This window comes from Mesoplodon mirus (assembly GCF_964341445.2).
Source record: "Mesoplodon mirus genome assembly, chromosome: 8".
Classification (NCBI taxonomy): Eukaryota; Metazoa; Chordata; class Mammalia; order Artiodactyla; family Ziphiidae; genus Mesoplodon; species Mesoplodon mirus.
This window is the reverse complement of record NC_138984.1, coordinates 48,115,737-48,129,769: the sequence shown is the minus strand read 5'-3', so window position 1 is coordinate 48,129,769 and position 14,033 is coordinate 48,115,737. Positions and strand designations below refer to the sequence as shown.

At 33.4% G+C, this 14,033-nt stretch overlaps 1 protein-coding gene across 2 annotated transcripts in view; it reads left to right on the top strand.

Moving 5' to 3' along the window:
* Positions 1 to 14,033, top strand: part of ITGAV (integrin subunit alpha V) — an 86,433-nt gene that overhangs the window by 38,656 nt on the left and 33,744 nt on the right. For both annotated transcript variants that reach the window (XM_082631096.1, XM_082631095.1), the window contains exons 5-12: positions 2,365 to 2,426; positions 4,421 to 4,466; positions 7,043 to 7,168; positions 8,033 to 8,077; positions 8,832 to 8,875; positions 8,963 to 9,019; positions 11,494 to 11,546; positions 11,948 to 12,150. In XM_082631096.1, coding sequence (XP_082487222.1) covers positions 2,365 to 2,426; positions 4,421 to 4,466; positions 7,043 to 7,168; positions 8,033 to 8,077; positions 8,832 to 8,875; positions 8,963 to 9,019; positions 11,494 to 11,546; positions 11,948 to 12,150 — 636 coding nt within the window. The remainder of the gene's footprint in view (positions 1 to 2,364; positions 2,427 to 4,420; positions 4,467 to 7,042; positions 7,169 to 8,032; positions 8,078 to 8,831; positions 8,876 to 8,962; positions 9,020 to 11,493; positions 11,547 to 11,947; positions 12,151 to 14,033) is intronic.

The window sequence follows — 14,033 nt, the reverse complement described above, 5'->3', positions numbered from 1 at the left end:
TACCCTTAACCCTCCCTGTGTCCTCAAGTCCATTCTCTATGTCTGTGTCTTAATTCCTGTCCTGCCCCTAGGTTCTTCATAACCAATTTTTTTTTTTTTTTTAGATTCCATATATATGTGTTAGCATACAGTATTTGTTTTTCTCTTTCTGACTTACTTCACTCTGTATGACAGACTCTGGGTCCATCCACCTTGTGCTTTTGTTTTTAATGTGACCTATATGGATCTGTGGAACGTCACTCTATAAAAATTTACCTTATTACTGATTATGTTTGCTTTTGGCTTCTCATTACTGTATCTATGACCATTCTTGGCATTATACAATAGGCTAAATGTCTTTCTGTTCTAAAAGTGCCTGAACCACAAATCATATGATTTAAATACTCTTTCATCTCCATGCTCAGACTGAGTCTTTGTTCTTTCTGTCAACTTCCTGATGATAATGTTATTTGCACATAGATTTTTCTCAGTTATGATTTCTAGTTTGTTTTTTCTTCCCCTTGATGGTTGCTTAGGGAATTATAAATGCACTGCTAGCTTGAGGTAGTGCAGCCTGGTGGTGTAGACACTCCTCACCTCAGATCCATGCTCTTTTATTTACTAGGTGGTTTACCATAGTCAAGTTCCTTAATTTCTGTGAGCCTCAGTTTTCTTATATGTAAATTGTGACTAATAATAGTATCTCTCATAGAATTGCTGTATAGATTTTAAAAGATTTTAAATGCTTTAGTAGAGTACTGGGCTCACAGTAAGGGCTTAATAAACATTAGCTGTTCTTACTATCATAACCAATAACATTATTTATAATATTGTCAGGCTTAACAAATAGCAGAAATATTAATTGTCCATAGAAATAAAAACAAAAGCCTTCACTGAAATAGATTATAGTCAACATAAAATTCTTTACATTCGCACCGTTTAATAGGTACCTGTTAAAATTTTAAAGGACGGTTATGTTTCTAACTGGATGTTCTGGGAAACCAAATAAAGTAGATAATTGTACAGTATGCTAATCAAAAAAGGATGTCTTTATAAATAGCTTGAAATAGTTCCCCAGAGGCAACTCGAATAAAGGAAATAAACGGCTGACTTGAGGTCAGAGCAGAATTCCTTAGTATGATTCACCAGACACTGGAAGCCCCAGCCCTGCATTTTCCCATTGCCTCTTGGTTAGAAAAATTTACATTGGGGTAGCATTATACTCTTGAGGCTATTTTCTAAAAAAAAATTCTAAATTTAGATATTAAGTGTGTAATCTTGGGGCAGTTCCCAGGTTTTTAAATGGGTTCAAAATTTTAGATGGGAGTATTTGACAAAAATTCTTGCAAGTTGTCCTCATGACTGAAAGTAGATATTTTTGGTTCCTGTATTTGGGTGGCAAATACAGGAATACTATAGCAAAATTATTTCGGTATTGTGACATTGACTACAAGAATTCCTTGATGACTGAAGAACAGCTGCTATTCATTGTTGCTTATTATCCTCAAAATAAAACGAGGAAGAGTCTTCAGGCTCACTGTTACTTCTAGGTACAGTATTACTCGTGATTAGAGTTAATTTATTATTAATTAGAGTTAATTATTATTGGCCAATTTAATAATTGAGTATAAAGGAGTAAAACAATTGAGTCTATTATCATTTGGAGAATACTTAAAAGTGTCATGTTTAAAAAAGTTGACTTTCTAAATGTGTTGTGAGAGTAGTTTTCGTATTTTGCTCATTGCAGAATATTAAATTAGGGTCTGGCCATCTCCCAAAATTCTGAACTACTTTTTTTCAGGTTTGTTGTTGTTGTTGGATATAAATGTATATATAGGAAATGTATGTATCAGGAATGTAGGTATCTCCTTATAAGTATTCATAATAACTTAGTGAAGACCTAACAACTGTAGGAGAGTAATAGTAAGAAATAGAAATTTCAGATTGGAGTTTTTAACTCAAAGATTACAACTCATCATTGTTTTATGAAATCGAAGTATGAGTCATAACCAGTAATTTTTTAAAAATGGAATGAAATGTGTGTATGTTGGGTTGTGTGGGCTATGATATAAACTATAATCTTGTGGGTTGTGGTTAAAAATAAAAAGTTTGAAATCCACCATCTTAGGTGATCTTTCTGTCCCCTGCTGACTGGTCCAGGTACTTTAATCTCTCTCTGTTGCCATTTCTGATTGATGGGTGCTGGTAAACATGCATACTAACTTTTTTAGAATGTGTTAATAACTCATTAAGTGCCTGAGAGAATGAACACTCTCAGAGGCCAGTACATTAGCTTACAGTTACAGTGATATCAGATTTTTCTCATGTTTTGTTTTGTGGTGTTTGTCTTGGGGTTTGTGTATATTTCCAATCTTTTTATTTTAGAAAATATTGATGCTGATGGACAGGGATTTTGTCAAGGAGGATTCAGCATTGATTTTACTAAAGTAAGTTCTCATTTAAGACTGAATGAGATTCAGATCTACCTTATTATCTAATTACATGGTTAAAAATTAACTGGTTACTACTTCAGATTCTCTATAACTATTACCTGTTTTATGAAAACAGCTAATAAAAATGACCCATGCATTTTGATATCCGTTGCTTTATATTATTCTCTCCCTAGGAGACATTGCTTGTTTGAAATAGACATCAAAATGGAATGAAAGACAGTAGAAAATCTCCTGAGTAGAAGATAGATAGCTGTTATGACTTAATATTAATATTAGAATTTCCAGTTGGATAAATTTATAGACTATTAAACCTTTCTATTTTTGACTGAAATTGAGTTTTTGTAAAAGCTAGCAATGGGAGCTTTCTTATAAAATCAGAGTTTAGTTACATAAAAGTTGAAAAACATGCTTATTTGCCATCTATTATGTGCCTACAGGCAACAAGTAAAGTTGAAGCAATTTAATTATTGTAAGAAATCTCATATGTAGGGCTCTATGTATTTTTAACTAAGCTGATATGTTCTCTAGAGTTGATAGTTTTTAATCTATTTTTTAAAAATAAGAATTCCATTTATATTTTCAAAGGAAATTTTTCTTAAGTACTTTTCTTTATGTAATTTTCTTTTGTGTGTGGGGTTTTTTTTTTGTGGGATATATGCACATTTTGAATATCAAATTGAGACTATTAATTACTCCTAGAGAAGTCTCAAAAATACATTGCTTGGTTAAAAGTAGAGCTTCCTTAGAAAGCTTAATATGGCTTTCTTAGGAAATGCAAACAGAAGTGCCTTAAATTTATTAAAACAACAGAAACTATAATCATGATTCAGAAAAACTAATAAAGCATTTTATTTTTTTAAATTTGTATTTTATCTCTATTAAAAATTTTTTTCTAGATTAGGTACTGGTAATTATAGTTCACTCTCCTTATTAAGTAATTGATTTTAATTCACTCAATTTGAAATTCATAATTCAAAACTTATTCATAATTACTTATAATTTAAAATTTAAGGAAGCAAAACAAAGAGAGGTAAAGTATATTAATGCATATTAGGTTTCAACTCATATGATGTGTTTTCAAATAGGTGTTGTATTAAAGCAAAAAGTGTCCTTATTTTCTGTACTTACGCCAGTACAACTATAACCCCAGAAATATTCCCATACTGTGAACAGTCATTGCTATATTAACTGTTTGCTTTCTTCAACTCATTTCTGAAAAATGGTGTCATTTTAAAGCAGACAACTTAGAAATATCTTTTACATAGCCATGGCCAGAGGTTGTTGAAAACTTGAAAGGCTATATGTCCATTTGGAGAGAGAAAAATTTTCTCTTACCTCCAGCAAGAGGAAATTTTAAAAATATTATGTTCAAACACTAACTACCTTGAATTAGATACTTATAGTTTGTTACAGATGTAAGAAATGCTAGTCAAGTATAATTTGTATATATAATATACCCTGAAAATTTTACCCTCTAACCTCACTCTTGTTTAGATATGCAGGACACTAAAATTTTTCCTTTAGCTGAAAAATTTTTAATGATTATTAGAAAGGAAATTTGCCTGTGTAGTCACAAAGGTAATATACAGAATTAAGGAGTGACTTTTTTTCTTACTGTAACCAATAATACTATGCTGATGGCACTTCATACCGAGTGTGTGAAGCAGCCAAGACCTACAAATCTATATGTATATATATGTTTGTATATTTTCACATATTAAGTGAACATATTATAAGTTTCCTTTTTGATATTTATTGCATTGTGTTTTAGAAAAAGTATAGTGAAAATTACTGAATTAGATGAGTTTAAGACTTATAATTTTGTTTGCTTTAATATATATATGTTTAATATATGCATATAATATTTGCATATATATGTCATATATACATATATACTTGTATATGTAGCTTTTATGTTTATTACATTGCTCTCCATTTTTAAAGCTACCTGTTTTAAAATATGTATCTTTTTGTTTGATTTAATCTAGGCTGACAGAGTACTTCTTGGTGGTCCTGGTAGCTTTTATTGGCAAGGTAGGTTAATCTTTCAAAAACTACCCAATAATGACTGTGTTTCAGACTCATCTGGCTTATCATGTGCCTATGAGACTTTTCAAATTATTTTAAACAAAGAAATGGAAAAATAAAATTTAAATGTATAATCACTATCTTTGTATAAATTGTATAAAAATTGTATACAGTTTTTTTTTAAAAGGACTATAACATCATATAAGGTGTATATAAAATATATAAATATATAACATAATATATAACCTATATTATATATATATATATTCCTAGTAGAAAATAAACTGAATAGTTTAAAAGTAAATTATAAAGTAAATTAATAAAATAATTTATTTTTATTGTTTATGATATGTACTTTTTCATCTCTGTACTTTAGAGGAAATGATGTAATTAAGCATTAGGAAGTGTGTGGAACTGATTTGTAATAGGTGAATTGTGGCCTTCCAGAAGCTCATGGTTTTAAACTTAATTTGAATTTGCACATTACAATATTTAAATGGTTATTTTCTCATTAATCACGGACATCAAGAATGATTTCTTTGTGTTTGGGGAGTTTTTAAAATAGAGGATCTTATTAAGTTTCAAAAGAATATATTAAACTGGCATTGACGATTGATGTAAAGATAAAACACTACATTCTTTAGTCATTTTCTGAGGACTAATAAAATTACCATTTGAACAAATGTATAACAGATCATTATTTTCTGACAGTTTGAAAATAGGTAACTATATCTGCTTATTTTCTTAATTTATGATTCATTTATCATTAGAGACACATTTATTTAGTCAACATAGTCACATGTTTATTTTCTTCTAAAAAGTGCCATTTACCAGATTCTGTTATTCAAGCATTGGCAATATTTGGAAGAACTGGAAAATCTATGACTATATTGATTTGCAAGTACTTTCTGATTCTGAATTTTACTTCTGTATTCTGCACTCTGCTTTCTTTACTTGCTTCCTTGTAGGAAAACCCATGCTTTTGCTTTATAGAAAGGGAAACTAAAAAAAGAGATTTGCTGAAGGAAAACAGGATGGAAGGAAAATATGAAGTAATGAGAAATGGGAATAAGTGAAAAACTGGAAGGGATGGCAAAGGAGAAAAAGAAAAATCAGGCAAAGAGGATCAGTATGAGAAACATACTAAAACTGAAAATTTTGAATTTCTGTGAATTGTACCTCTATTGGAAAATGCAATGATTTAGGAAAATTATACTTGAGTTTTACAGTTTTACAATAAAAATTAAAATAGCAGTTCTGACTCTGTGTAAGAAAATAGATATTAATACTTTCTAATTAGCTATAAAACATGGATTTATTTTTCTTCTTTACTGCTAGGTACGTCATTCAGTGGAAGGGAGGGAAGTGTCTGATGAGCATGTGAGGGAACCAAAGATAGATTTTGTGATTCTCAGTCAGGACTCCTTGTTAACTCTGCCTTTTTAAGAGACACAGCTGTGAATATGTTTAAATGACTTGTTCTTTTAATACCTTGAGTATGCACAATGTATGCATTCCTGTTTATTATAAATTAGGACATATACTATTAATATTCACTAGAGATTTATTATAAATGGTATATAATATGTAACTGAAAACTCAGTGACTGGGCGGAGAATATTTTGTTTTAATAAGATTAAAATCAGCACGTTTCACCGTGAATAGGTAAGATATTAGGATGAATTTTTCTATAGATCTCAGAATTGTCTCTGTAAGAATAGAGAAAATGATAATGGTGTTTTATTCCAAAGACATGATAAATTTTCCTGTGTTCTTTGATTCAAGAAATATTTAATGAATCCCTCCTATGTGTTAGGTACTGTTTAGGCACACAGGGTAAAGTAGTGACCCAGACGAAAGTGTTTCTGCCCTACAAACTCGGCTTATGTGACTGGAAAAATTGGAACAAGATTAATATCTTTAGCTATTATGATTTTCTTTCTGAAATAGCAGAAATGAAGAGATTATTTTTCATATGTTATGGAGATGGCATTTGATAAATCAACCTTTCTTGGGGCAGGGAGGCAGTCGATTTTTATGTAGTTGTCTGGATTTCTTGTGTACTTAATAACTTAAGGTTGAGAAGAAAAGTGAACTCACTCATTCAGGCTGCTTTCATAAAAGTGTCCAAATAACTTGTTAAAAAAATCAGTTTAACAAATTATTATGAAGGTAAAAGTAATTATTTCAGTAGATTTTTCAAGTTCTAATTTGAAATTTGGTTTGGAAACAATCTTTGATTTTATGATTCCATTTATTGATTTATTGATTTATTGATTTTGAGTGAATTAAAACTAATTCTGCATTTATAAATTTTGTTTTTTGGCAGAGACTAATTTTAAGTACTAGCTTGAATAGAAATAATTGTGACTTAAAAAATAATCAAATTTCAGTTTTAGTATTATGAAAAGAGTTATTTAAGGCTAATAATTAGAAAGACATATCTAATCTATTTTCTTTCATGGAGGTGCTATCCATCATCTACGTCATAAAGTTCCCATTAGAAACTTGTCATTTATTTTATATATTTTTTTCAGGTCCACACATTTCACATTATAATTTATTTTATGTATTTATTTCAGGTCAGCTCATTTCAGATCAAATAGCAGAAATTGTATCTAAATATGACCCCAAAGTTTATAGCATCAAGTATAATAACCAGTTAGCAACTCGGACTGCACAAGCTATTTTTGATGACAGTTACTTGGGTAGGTAAAATCAAAATATGGATTCATTTTCTGGTGTGGTGGATTTGTCCTGTATTTACATATGCTGCTTTCAGTAGGAAAATCTTTTATGTGAAATAGATTGAGATTTTCTTAAAATATAAGGAACATATTTGTTATGAGTACTTAGGTTATGTTGTATGTCAGTAACTGAAATTTAAGAGCATGATTATTAACACAATGATAATAATAATAGATAACCTTTAAGATACGCTTGGTCCATCCTGGGCATTGTTCTAAGTGCTTACTTGTATTAACTCATTTAATCCTCACAACAGGTCTATGAAAGTGTACTACTGTTTTACTCCCATTTTATAGATAAAGAAACAGGCACAGAGAGGCAAGATAATTTGCCTAAAGCCCCTCATTTGTAACTTGCTTTTCTGAGATTCCAACACAGGCAGTCTGACTCCTGAACTTTTATTCACTATGTTAAACTACAGTTTTGGTTTAGGATTTATTAACTTTTGTTCTCTCTCTTTAAATTTCTCATATTCATTAAACCAAATATACATGACAGAAGTAGTATTTTGCTGATTGAGAAAACCTGTTATTTGTTGCTTCTTTATGATGAATGCAGATTTACCCTGTTTTTAACTGACTCCTTTGTAAAGTTGATAAAACAGGTTTATATTTCTAACAGAGATATACTGTTTAAGTATTTAACTCCATTATTTTCTTTAAGATGTATTTACCATACACATATGAATCTATTACTTCTAGAGGACAAAATATTACATAATTAAAGGAATTACTTGAAGATATTTTCCAGGAAAGCTTAGTCAGCAAGTACGCTGAAGATAACCAGTCCTGCCCTGATGGTGTCTTACCTTTGGTTCCCCTTAGGTTACTCAGTGGCCGTCGGAGATTTCAATGGTGATGGCATAGATGGTATGACGCACTTGAACTATATTTAATCCTCTTTAAAAAAATTAGACTAAGCATTTGAAACAAGTGGCATAGAAAAATTTCAGCAATTAAAGAATTTTGAAATTGAGCTTATTCTCTGGTAAACTTTCTCTAGCAGCCAAGGGGGCTGAGGGCCTCAGTGACCTCTTGTCTGCTCCTTGCCAGCCCCCAGCACTTCAGTTATTTCTTCAGCTCCTTCATTCTTGATTTCAGCAGATTCAGTTCTCTTGGAGAGGCATAGTTTAATAGTTTCTTCTTTCTTCAGGCCCGTAATTTGTATCCTTCCAAGCTCTGTCAGTAAGGCTGTTACCCCATCCTCTCTCTGTTCATCTTCAGAGCTCAATCTGGGGATCCTAGACTCTACCTGATTTTAATCACATTTCTGTGCCACCTCTACCCTGTTTCACTTTGCTCTGAATTATCTTTCATTACTGTATGTTTAGCTTTTCTTCATTCTTAAGCCCTTTTCTCTTGTCTCTTCTCTTTCACAAGGCTGTGAATGCCTTGAGGGCACACATGTATTTATTTGAGGTTCTCAAGAATCTTTCCATGTTTCGTAAAGATTTGATTTTGTGGTTAAAAAATGCTGGGGTCATTTATTATGGAGTACCAAGTTTTAAAAATCTCTTGCTCATTGTCTACTGAAATAACACTTAAAGCTTTCTGACATAACCACTTATTCCTGCAGTTGCCAATACTGACCTTAAAAATGAGTAATTAAGTTTTTTCTTTTCAGACTTTGTTTCAGGAGTTCCAAGAGCAGCAAGGACTTTGGGAATGGTAGGAAAGTTAAAAGGTGTTTTCTAAAAATATCTGGGTTGTTTTATATTTTACTCTATTTCATATGCTTTTGTTTTTCCTGCGCAGGTTTACATTTATGATGGGAAAAACATGTCCTCCTTACACAATTTTACTGGAGAACAGGTATGCTTTTAAAGTGTTGTGTTGTGTTTTGTTTTGTTTTCTCACTTAACATTTTAACACCAGCACTTCCTAATGTCTTTAAAACTTTTCTTGGTAATATTCTGATGGTTTAATAGTCAATATATAGTACCTGTTTAATATTTGATATTATAGATGTAAAATAAGCTTTAAATATTTCTCCTTTGTTTTAACCGAAGTGATTTGTTGAGGTAAAGACTTTTGTAATTGCCCTAGTAGCTTTTTTTTTTTAAAGGAAATGCAGAATCAAATTGCACACATACAAAACCAAAAAATTCCTTTTTCCTTGCTGATGACATTAAATTCTCTTTTAAAGAATGATCTATGCCTTTTAATTTTATTAGATGTAAAACAAAGCATGGCCCAGATATGTTTACTATAGATATTACAAGTAAACTTCATTTGTGCTACAAGAAATAAAACATTCTTCAGTTAAAACTTAGTACTAGACATTCTCTACAATTACAGGCATTTTATAATATTCTGTATTGTATGACTCAAAGATTGAAGTGGTAAATTAGTACAGACATACCTTGTTTTATTGCGTTTCGTTTTATTACGCTTCATAGATTCTGCATTTTTTACAAATTGAAGGTTTGTGGCAACCCTGAGTGGTCAGATGATGGTTAGTATTTTTTAGCAATAAAGTATTTTTAAATTAAGATATGTACATTGTTTTTTTAGACATCATGCTATTGCACACTTAACAGACTATATAGTATAGTGTAAATGTAAATTTTATATGTATGGGAAACCAAAAAATTTGTGTGACTCACTTTATTAGGCTATTTGATTTGTTGTGGTGGTCTGGAACTGAACCTGCAATATCTCCGAGGTACACCTGTAATGATAAAGGAAAAATTAATCAATAGGTAGAGAAAAAAGTCTCCTAGTTTGCGTATCTGGGATTTAAGCCCACTTCTTGTTCAGTTGACTCTGTTGGGCTTTGTGAGAGGATTGATAGGATGGGAAACTAGACCCGAGGTCCCCAGTAAACCTCTTCCCGTTTGTGTGGTGGTCAGGGTTGACACCTGCAGTTGACAGCCATTAGGCTTGTGGCAGGGGTGGCTGTCCCTTTGTGCTGTTGTGACTTCTTCATCTCAAGCAGCTTCTCCTGTCAGATGACCACGTGTGTCTCTGGATCTCATTGTACTTGATCCTTGATGCTTTCTCTGTTCCTCCTCAGCTCTTTTGTGGGGGGAAGCGCGGGCTTTCCATTAGGACAGACCTGGCCTCTCACTACTCACTGCTACATTGGGCAAGGTGTCTCCCACTGTAAATCTGGTGGCTCATGTATAAAAATAGGGATACTGGTACCTTGCTCATGGGGTTGTGGTGAGAATCAAAGGAAAATATTTTAGTGATAATACCCAGGCCAAGACTTGGCTCAGTAAATGCCATCCTTTCTTTACAGTTTCAGACCTGATGCCCTGAGAGCCCAAGGCCCAAGAATAGTATTCTGTTAAATTCCAGTCAGCACTTCATCATGGTACCCCAAATAGAATGCACTTGATTACGTTGTGATTGAACACAGATTGCACTTTTCATTTTCTCAATTACACTGTATAAATTCAAAATAGGTTAACATATTAATCTCCCATATCATTCTCTCCTGATAGCTCAGCTAATCAGATTTTGGAAGCTTTGCTAACTTTACTTTTTTTGGTTTGTTGACTCATCCTTCATTTTAGTTTGTCTTTAGTCTGTCACCTCTCCTAGTTTTGTATGTCAGAGTCTCTTTAGAACTTTCCTTTTTCACGTGTATTTCCAGCCAGGCTGCTCTGTCTGTGATGGCCAGCAGTCTCCTGTGGTGGGGAGAGGACATTCTTTCTCCCTCTGCAAAACAAGCCCAGGATAAAACCAAGTACATTTGTACTGTGTGTAATTCAAAAGCAAAACCACTGGCACATAGTTGATTGAGATGTGAAACAAAAATGAATTCCAGTCTCTATCTTTCCGAACAGTAATTTCTTTAGAGTTATAGTGGTTTCACATAGGAAGAACCATTTATGACCTATTAATAATTATTATTTATTATTTTTACTGCATAGGCGTCATTTATAACTTCTTGGGTTCAGTTGAAACGGCTGTTTGTGACTGTCTCTCTTTCCGGTAGTGTGTTTGTCTGGCATGCTTTGGGTAAATGGAGAGGAAGGGAGACAGTAGGTGGGGCCCTGGAAGGAAGCTTGATTGTACTTGGACTTAAATGGCATGTGCTGAAGACACCGAAATGATATCCATGGGCTATGTCTTGCCAGTAAATCTAGGAGAGTATACAAGCCTCATTAACTGATTGTCATTGTTTTGGTAGGATAAGCAAAAGAAGAAATTTAGATTGAAGCACTATATGCAGAGAAAAAAAATAACCCTTTCTATTTGATAAATATACAACAAATATTAACTGTCTCAACGAGTTGGATGAAATGTAAACATTTCATTTTCATCTTATTATCCAGATGGCCGCATATTTTGGATTTTCTGTCGCTGCCACTGACATTAATGGGGATGAGTAAGTTTAACAAAATGTTTCCAGAAACAGTTTCCTCTGTGTTTATGAGCTTTACTAAAACTAAACATTTTTTTCTTCTGTTTCTCGCTCCCCTTCCTGCTAAGCTTTCTATTTAAGGAACCAATTTGAAGCAACCTTAATCACGAATACTAGAAAACCTTTATGTTGTTAATAATTTCTTTCAATAGCTTTTATAATATGAAGGAATAAAGTAACTTTATGAATTACTCATAGTTTCTTAAAAGAGCTGAAGGCAGGTTTGAATTAGAAATGATCATTTCAAGTGTGGCTATGCGAGCTGTAGAAAGAGGAAAACCTGAGTTTTAATAAGAAAGAAAATGATTATTAGTAATCACATGGAATTCGATCTTGCTTTTGGTGAAACAGATTATGTTTTTCAGTTACGCAGACGTATTTATTGGAGCGCCTCTCTTCATGGATCGTGGTTCCGATGGCAAACTCCAGGAAGTGGGGCAGGTCTCAGTGTCTCTCCAAAGAGCTTCGGGAGACTTCCAGACAACCAAACTGAATGGGTTTGAGGTCTTTGCAAGGTTCGGCAGCGCCATAGCCCCTTTGGGAGATCTGGACCAGGACGGCTTCAATGGTAAGGTCAAAGTTTATAACAGCTGTGTGTCCTGATTTTCTGTGTCCGCCTGGAAAAGTCCTGTACCCCACCCGTAGAAGTTCACATGAGCAAACCTCCTTCCTGGAAAGAGGGATTTGAGTGACGCACCAGGTTCAATGACAAGTTGCTCGTTTTCCTTAAAAATCAGAGCAAAAGGGCTTCCCTGGTGGCGCAGTGGTTGAGAGTCCGCCTGCCGATGTAGGGGACACGGGTTCGTGCCCCGGTCCGGGAGGATCCCACGTGCCGCGGAGCGGCTGGGCCCGTGAGCCATGGCCGCTGAGCCTGCGCATCCGGAGCCTGTGCTCTGCAACGGGAGAGGCCACGACAGTGAGAGGCCCGCGTACCGCAAAAAAAAAAAAAAAAAAAAAAATCAGAGCAAACTTTTCAAAAATTGATTCTCATGAGTTATTATTCATGCAGCCTCAAATTAGAGCGTCAGAGTGGTTAATTTAAAAAAAATTTTTATTGGAGTATAATTGATTTACAATGTTGTGTTAATTTCTGCTGTACAGCAAAGTGAATCAGTTATACATACACATTTATGCACTCTTTTTTAGATTCTTTTCCCATATAGTTCATTACAGAGTACTGAGTAGAGTTCCCTGTGCTATATAGTAGGTCCTTATTAGTTATCTATTATATATACAGTAGTGTGTATATGTCAATCCCAATCTCCCAGTTTATCAAAGTGTTTCATTTTAGAAAGGAGCTTGCATTCCCAGGGAGCCCAGTGTGAGCTGGTGATTTTCTGTGTCTCTGTCCTGCTTAGCGGCAGTGCCCTCTGCTGTCCATTTGGATACAAGTGTAAAAAATGCTCCCGGGCAAATTGTCAAGGCAATGCTGACCCTAATGCATCCCTCAAAGGTATTATTTGCCACTAATATTTTATTGTTGTGGCTGTCCAGAATATTCTGAGGGAGGTTATATCTCCCTTCATGGGGACAAGTAAAAAGGTATAAGCTCAGTGTTTTATAATAGTCCCATTTAAAAATTTAATTAATAGCTGTAGATATCTTTAAAAATCAAAGTTGGCTTCTACTATAGAGTGAAATATAGATTACGAATTACCAAGTTTTTTTTTTTAAAGATTACCAAGTTTTTTTTTTTTTTTTAAAAGAATACTGCTAAAAACCTTTCTAGAGGTCACAAAATGAAGAATTGAACTGTTGGTGTGTTTGTATAATCAACAATATATAGGGATATGCCCCTGAAAATGTAAAGAAAGTTATAAATTAAGATGAAACCTTCAGAAATGCAGATGACTCTCAAATCTCCCAGTTAGTAGTAGAAAAGGGAAATGTTTGTTTGGCCTCAAGACCCCACTCCTGCCTTGTGGGTAGTTTTATGTCACACTAGATGTGTCATCTCTCACCCTAGAAGTTTTCATTGTTAGTGAAAAACTACTCAAGGGGACATTTTGCTTCCTAAAATAGTCTTAAAGATTTTTTACCACCAAGAGAACTTAACATAAATCAAATGGAATTCTGGTATAAAGTTCAACATAGAACTGTAAAAGAATACTATAGAACAGACCAAATCACTACTTATTGATAACAAAGACTACCTAGAAAACACAGGGCCAGATTCGAGGTTCTACCTTGAACACATTTGAGTTCGTTGCTATAGCTGGGCCTGTCTCCAGGTGTTTTGGTAAAGCCTGGACGTGTTTGCTGTCACCTTGTCTTGAGGATATTCCACACACTTTAAAGAATGTTTCTTTAATATCAGGATCCAGATAACATCTCATCCTGTTTTCCCTATTTCTATTAAAATGTATTATCTGTGAACACAAAAATTATAAGCAGTGACAGCTAAAAAATATCGAAGTTTTACAACGATTTTACAAAGAGATTTTACTTTTA